The 7,392-nt window shown below is 42.8% G+C and overlaps 1 protein-coding gene across 1 annotated transcript; it reads left to right on the forward strand.

Moving 5' to 3' along the window:
- On the forward strand, positions 1-5,919 carry krcp (kelch repeat-containing protein). The gene is made up of 13 exons (XM_034856510.1): positions 1-246; positions 600-761; positions 855-936; positions 1,187-1,243; positions 2,115-2,346; positions 2,712-2,810; positions 3,873-4,004; positions 4,146-4,333; positions 4,427-4,623; positions 4,742-4,836; positions 4,942-4,996; positions 5,118-5,215; positions 5,503-5,919. The coding sequence occupies exons 1-13, from the start codon at positions 185-187 to the stop codon at positions 5,742-5,744; spliced, it is 1,701 nt and encodes a 566-aa protein (XP_034712401.1). The 5' UTR covers positions 1-184; the 3' UTR covers positions 5,745-5,919.
- The last annotated feature ends 1,473 nt before the right edge of the window (positions 5,920-7,392 follow it).

Genomic DNA, 7,392 nt, shown 5'->3' on the forward strand with positions numbered 1-7,392 from the left:
CATACTCTTATACCAAGAACTCGCGCGGAGTTTAGAAATTGTACACATAAGCTGTGGCGGGAGATGTCGAACAGAGGGAGATAGACAAGATATTGTTGTTTTGATATTTAAAATTATGTCAAAATAAAATTTGCATAGCAAAACGTTGTGACAATAAACGGCTTTGCTGGAAGACAACACAAAGATGGAAGATTTCGGAATATATGCGGTTTTCGGAGTAAACTGCCCCCCTCAAAGGCTGCTGAGGTAACGTTAACGCAACAGTTAACGATTACTTTACAGTGACGTTAACTAGTTTCTTACCTTGGTTCATTATTTATGTGAGCCTTATAGTGAATGTAGCTAACTGAACCGCAGCTCGATTGCTGTTAAGTAACGTTACGGGTTTGGCAGGCAGTTGTCACCAGCCCATGTTGTAGGCTAGCTAAACCTTTAGCCAGCTATGTGTTGGTCCCATTGACGCCTCTTTAAATCAGCAGTGTTAACGGAAGGATGACGTTCTTCTCACATGCCAATACCTACTTTTCCTGCACTAACCTAGTATTTCTGGATAGCAAGAGGTACCAATATTCCCTTATTTCTTTGCTTCCCCCCGTCAGTGCTGAGGGTTCGAGTAAGATGTCTGTTGCAGTTCCCCCGAGTGTCCACCAGGTGGTGCTGTTCAGCCGTGGGCCGTGGGGGGAACGGATCTGCGTCAACGCGGAGCTCAACGATGCTGACCGGTTCCCCATCACAATCGGAAAACTGACTCCATATAACAAGTATAGTTAAATAATATACCGTCTCCCACTGTCACCAAATCCAAATCTAAATGATTTATTGAGTAACCAACCCGGACATCCTCTGACCTGCAGGTGCCTGTCATGGGAGCAGTGGGAAGAGGAGACCTGGACAGACAGCGTCATACTCAACGTCACTCTGGAAGGAGGAAACCTGGTAAGTATTGAGTAAGACTCGGGACTAAATGGCGTACCAGGAGTCGCCAAACAAACAGCTTTAAGAAGTGGTTATTTGGTTTATTGCTAATACCTAAGCCATGAGTGGGGTGAGGGTTTTGGGGGTAAGATGACATTATTGATGTATGATGGTAGACACGTTTGAGTCTCGACTATTAATAAAATAAGATCTGCAAGTGTGTTCCCACACAAGGAGTCAGTTATGGATAACTGTGTTTTTTCTGTGTCAGGTAAAAGCAGATCGGTCAGAGACGGAACTCCTGTCTGTAAAGGAATACACACCAAAGGTAATCTGTGTTAATTATGTACTTTATAATACTAGAAATCCGTCATTTGGACAGCTAAATCACACATCAAGAGCTGGTAATTGATAATTGTCCATGACTTCCTGTGACTGTGTACCAGTTCAATAAAAATCATCATCACGTTTAATGCTGGGGGATATCATCTTAGAGGACTATGTATGTTCAAACAACCTCTCTTGCAAACTGAGATTAAAAGCATATGTGTTTCATGGTGTGGGCTCACTTTATGAAATGGACTGAACAGTGACATCAAACAGAGCCATGATATAATAGATTAAAGAAATCAATACGTGACCAATACAGAAAATAATAGACTGAAAGATGGGAACGGAATTGTAATTTAACAGTATTGTTGTTTTTCTTGTTAGTTATTGTAAGACCTGAAAGATTGTATGCTGTATTTGCATATTTATTTGTTATTTAGTGGAATAAGGGCGGGACCAAATAAGCTGTTTGCTTCCTGCTCCTTCTCAAACTAATCCTTTAACTTCTGATTGGTTGTGTTTTATTTATGGTTTTAAAATTTTGTTTTGTCTTTCAACATTCATGATTGTTAGAGATAAAAAAATAAATGAAATGCTACATGAGATATTAGTTTTACGGATGGTGCATTGGCTGTAGATAGTGGTACCAATTCAGACAGTCGTATCTTAAAACTAAATTTATTATACTTAACACTTGTCAAAGCCACTTCTGTAAGTGTTTACTTACTTTTGTATTTTTTCCTACATTTGGCCCAGTCCCTCTCACAGCTCACCTCTCTATTCCAGTTTCCTCTTGGAATTATATTTTGAACAATAAGTCTTAAAGTGTGTTAAGTGCTAAATAATAAATTAATTGTTGACCGTCCCAGGACGCCGTGGCTCCCCTTGCAGCCCGGGAACTCAACGGCAAGAGGAAGAGAGAGCGAGTGTCGAAGGAAGACAGGGACGAGAATAAGGTGACGAAGGGTGGGGAACAGGAGAATGTGTGTCCAAATGGCAGCGTGGAGAAGCCCACACCTGTACGAAAGGCCACAGGTCAAACCAAGGGTGGCCAGAAGCTGGTCAGCAGCGGAGCAGACGCAGCAAAGATGAAGGGAACAGGTGAGAGATATATCCTGCTGTGGAAGGAGAATTATAATATGATGCTAATGTTGTTGATAAGTGTCCTGATGTCAAATCATGACTTCCCATAACTGTTTACAAATTCAGTCAAAACTCATCTTTAATGCTACATAATATAAATGATTTTTAAGGATGGAATACAAATAAAAAGTTGTCTTAATGCCTGTGTGTTTACATTTGCAACAGATAGTTGTTTGTAAAGAAAACCGTATTCATGCCTGTGTGAGCCACAGTGGTATTGCTAATGAAAATGCTAAAGACGCTCCTGTGGCCTGGTGTGGAGGAGTAAAGCATTTCCTTGTGTGCTCTTCTATCGCATCTCCTTTACTTTCTCTGTTCCACAGCTAATGGAGCAGGACAGGCGCTGGGGATTGTGGGAAGAACGCCTCCTCAGAGTGCAGCCAGGACGAAGAGTAAGCAGGCCAAGACTCCCACACAGACCAGTGAGTTTGTGCTTACATCCATTTTTAGTTTGTTTTTTATATTTGCTTGTAGTATTTATTCACTTTTCTAATACATTGATGCAGATTGTCCACCTGAGGTTCTGTTCACAGTTCACCTCGGTGCACCATGGTCTGTTGGACAGACCATGGTGCACCCAGGTATTAACAACCTGGACACTGTCGGAAAATACCCTCATTTACCTATTTGGCAACAGTTCAAAGCTCAATTTTACTGTCATATTTATCTTTCATACATGAAACTGGAACTAGGAGACACTAAGCTTAACATTATTACCTTTGGACACGTGGCTGTGTGCCAAACCCACCTCCCAGCACCTTTTTAATATCTATTATGCTTAATTGAGGGCTTCAGTCTTTACTAGTGATGGCGGTCTGACACTGAAGCTTCGATGTGTGCTTAAAACCATTAACTACAATTCTATTTGAACCGCTGCTCCGAAGGCTGCTTTGGTATGGGAAAATCATGTGACATATGACGTCCGAAGCAGCTACTGCTTCATTCTCTGAAGCTACAGTGGAGGTACAGCGGTACATGACTTCTCCACCGCCGGAAAGATCTGAAGACCCACTGGATACTGGATGAATCGCGAAAAATGTGTACCCTCACTTTTTTGTACTCGCTTAACATAAACTTCTCTAAATGTGGAGCAGCTGTGAGAGAAACAGAAGCGGGCTCAGTCCAAAAAGTGTGGGAAAAAAATACCAGCCTTGGCACTTCACCAGGCGAGGTTGCTGTTACTGAAGCTTCTAGTAATGAACCCATTTTCAAAACTATTCCTCTAAGTGGTTCAGTGCTTCACCAAAGCTTCATTTGCCTATTACTGGTCTTCCCTATGGGCATATATCTACATATAAGGCCTTGTTGGGCAGAATCAATATATAAAGTCAACACCGTGCCTTGCATCTGATGTGAACTCGTGGTTAGAGGTCTCTGAAATGTTTCAACTTTATTTGATTTTGGGCTTGTGTTGACATTTAAACATCTATCCAGAGGTTGTGTGTTTGTGAGACATTAACAACAAATCTCTGGTTATCCTGCAGCGCCATTGGTCAGCCCGTCAGGTCGCTGGGGACAGACCCTGTGTCCCATCGATGCTCTGACAGCTATTCTAATTGGAGGCCAGGGGTCCAGGATGCAGTTCTGCAAAGATCCCATGTGGAAGCTCTGCACAGGTCTGTCAGTCATAAACAACAAACATTTTCATATAACAAGGGTGCACGATTTTTATCACACCCCTATCATACAAGGCTACTGTGAGACATGTGTTAACATTGGTGGAGTCACTTCAGAGTGTTCTCATCTGTGTCCAACAGAGGACATGTCCTGGGTTGCAGCGGAGACTCTGGCGGAGGGTCCAACCCCCGAGGCCAGGATCGGCCACACAGCCGTCCACGACCCGGACTCACAGCGGATCTTTGTGTTCGGAGGCTCTAAGAACAAGAAGTGGTTCAACGACGTTCACATCCTTGACACACAGAGCTGGAAGTGGACCATGGTGGAGGTGTGTGTTTTGCTTGTTTTAACCCCCCCCAATCCCATTTTTGCTGCTTGTGCTCTTTCTTCATGTCCTCCTTTCCTCTGTTGTCTCCTCCAGGCTCAAGGCAAGGTCCCTCCTCTGGCCTACCACAGCTGCAGTCTGTTTCGGGGGGAGCTGTTTGTGCTCGGAGGAGTGTTTCCTTGTCCAAACCCAGAGCCGGACGGCTGCAGTGACTCGCTGTATATCTTCGATCCCCACCTTTCCATCTGGTATCAGCCTATTGTCACTGGCGACAAGCCGTCCCCCCGCTCAGGGTAAGACGGTTTGGTCCAAATGTCCTCTCAGCATGTCTGGCTGCCAGTCCTTTTCTCACACACATGTATTCATTTAATTTTCTTCCGGTTATGTCCTCCCTCTCTGTTTCACTTCCAGCCACTCTGCATGTGTGATGCAGGAGAGGAAGATCTACGTATTTGGTGGATGGGACACTCCTGTCTGCTACAATGACATGTACATGTTGGACCTCGGTAAAGCACACACCAACTGTACACACACACACTCGAGGCACATATCTGGATAGAGTTTTAAAACATACTGCATGCATTATTAACATAAAATAATGTGCTTCTTAGGTCTGATGGAGTTTTCTGCCGTGAAAACAACTGGCAAGGCCCCCTCTCCACGAAGGTACACAACTAAACACCCAAACACACCCAGCTTAATCTGGTCTGGATATTCTTCCTCAGTACTTTGCAGGGCTGTTCTGTGTTATTTAAAGTGTGTGTGTGTGTGTGTCTGTGTGTTCCAGCTGGCATGGCAGTGCTGTGCTCTCAGATACAAAGTTCTTGATCCACGGAGGTTACAACGGAAACAACGCTCTCAGTGACACCTTCATCTTTGATATAGGTCAGAGGCAGCTCACAATTACACACACACACATACACACTTACAAATCGGGATAAAGTCTTGTTGACTCTTTGAAGTATTGGTTAACATAAATATATTAAAGTACATCTAGGAGTTGTCCCTTATTTTAAGCAAAAGAAAGTCCAAAATGCTGATTGTCTTATCAATTAATCAACTCATTCATTGCAGCTCTAATTACAACAAAGGATGAAAATTGTTATACTTGTTACATTATACATTTTACAGTATTAAACTCATCCCTTTTTTTCTTTGTTTCTTGGGTTCAGACACCAACAGCTGGACGGAGATGACGCTCCCTCAGCTCTCCGTCCCCAGGGCGGGGCACTCCATCATCACCATGGAGACAGACGGTCACCACAGTTTCTCAAGGGAGGATGAAGAAGACGTGGATATGGACGCAGGCTCGGTCAGCAGACGCCTGCTGGTGTTCGGAGGCGGAGACAACGAGGGCAACTTCTACTCCGACCTGACAACTGTCGCCGTGGAGGATCTGCTCGCTGATATTTAAAGAGAGTGAGTCGGAGGTGAATGCTCACTCCCTGGCTCCTCGTGAAGCCATTTTAACACCCCCACAGATCCTTTTATTATTTATATTCCTATAGTTTATCTTTGTTTCCTTTTTTATTATGTGAGCCCTCTCTTTCTTTTGTGTTTTTTTTTGAAGGTTTTAAAGATGTTGTACAGTTTAGGCATTTCTTAAACACAGATCTTGAACAGGAAAATGAGCGCTACTTTTTTAACGAACTTCAAAGAAAAATTGACCTCCGTCTCCTTGTGGTCTTGCATTACCAGATCTGTCCCCATAGCACTGTGTAAGGGCCGGAGTATAGTCCAGCTGCCATCTTAACATTAGCATAGTAGTGGGAAAAGCACTCTTGACTTGGTAATTTCTTTTAAGCAATGCTAATCACCAGATACAGCCACAGTGCCCTACCTAAATGGATCTCGTAAGCCAGACGGCATATTCATAACAGCAATGATCTTGGATTAAACAAACATTTAAAACATATTTTAGTAATCAAGGACATGAATCAAATGTTGTATGTACATAGTTTAAAGCTTTTCAAGTTGTATCTCAGGTAAAACTTTTTTTCTTTCTGATTCATTTAACTGTCATTTTCTTTTAACTAATGAATAATTTGGGGCTTTCAGAGGCCTTGATATTTGGAATATGTTTCCTCTGGATAGCTGAACATGCATTCACTGTATATTAGACCCAAACATGGTATTGTCATTATTCCCAAAATCTCATTTCATGTTCCTGTGCCTTTGCACTTGGCTTCTTTCTTTACCTAATAAACATTTGATTTTCTACACTGTATTTGAAGCATAATCTACCTTTTTTTTAGTTGACATGCGCAGAGATGTAGACCGTTTAACCCAAATTCAACAAGCTTTTCCATTTGTAGAATAATGAACACACCGTTTTAGTCTGACATAAGACTTTATACCAAGTAGTGTCCAAAGGATGTCATTTAAATGAGGTTTGACACCTCAACAACAAGAAAGGTCCATTAATAGCATCACTGTTAGCCCGGCAACATAATTCAATTCAATTTTATTGGTAGTATCAATTCATTAAAAGAGTTTACACCTTACAGATAGAGTAGGTCTAGACTACACTAATTTACAAGGACCCAACAGTTCTAGTAGTTCCCTCCAGAGCAAATAACTGTGTGACAGTGGCGAGGAAAAACTCCCTTTAGGAAGAAGACCCAGACTCCTGTTAGGCGGTGTCTGACGAGCCGGTTGTGGTTTAGATTTATAGCGGCAAAAACAGTCACAGTAAAAGAGCAGAGCGTAGCGGGATGTAACAGGACATCGCAGGACGTGTAGCAGGACCACGCTGCAACCGTGAATTTGGAGCCTCCCGGATCCAAGGAAACATGCAGGGGGGAAAGAACATAAGGACTCCGGGGAATGACTCCCCAGAGCTAGGTTAGTAACAAGCATTTCTGGGACATGGATGCACAGAAATGGAAAGATAGAGAGAAGAGAGGAGCTCAGTGTGTCGAAGACCCCCGGCAGTCTAAAACTATTACAGCATAACTAGGAGTGACAGGTTAAAAGGGGGGAGCCTGGTCGGGCTGTACTACACTGCATCTCTCTAGTTTTATATTATTTATTATATGGTAAATTAATCAGACAACTATAAA

The sequence above is a fragment of the Etheostoma cragini genome, chromosome 19 (genome assembly GCF_013103735.1).
Source record: "Etheostoma cragini isolate CJK2018 chromosome 19, CSU_Ecrag_1.0, whole genome shotgun sequence".
Taxonomy (NCBI): domain Eukaryota; kingdom Metazoa; phylum Chordata; class Actinopteri; order Perciformes; family Percidae; genus Etheostoma; species Etheostoma cragini.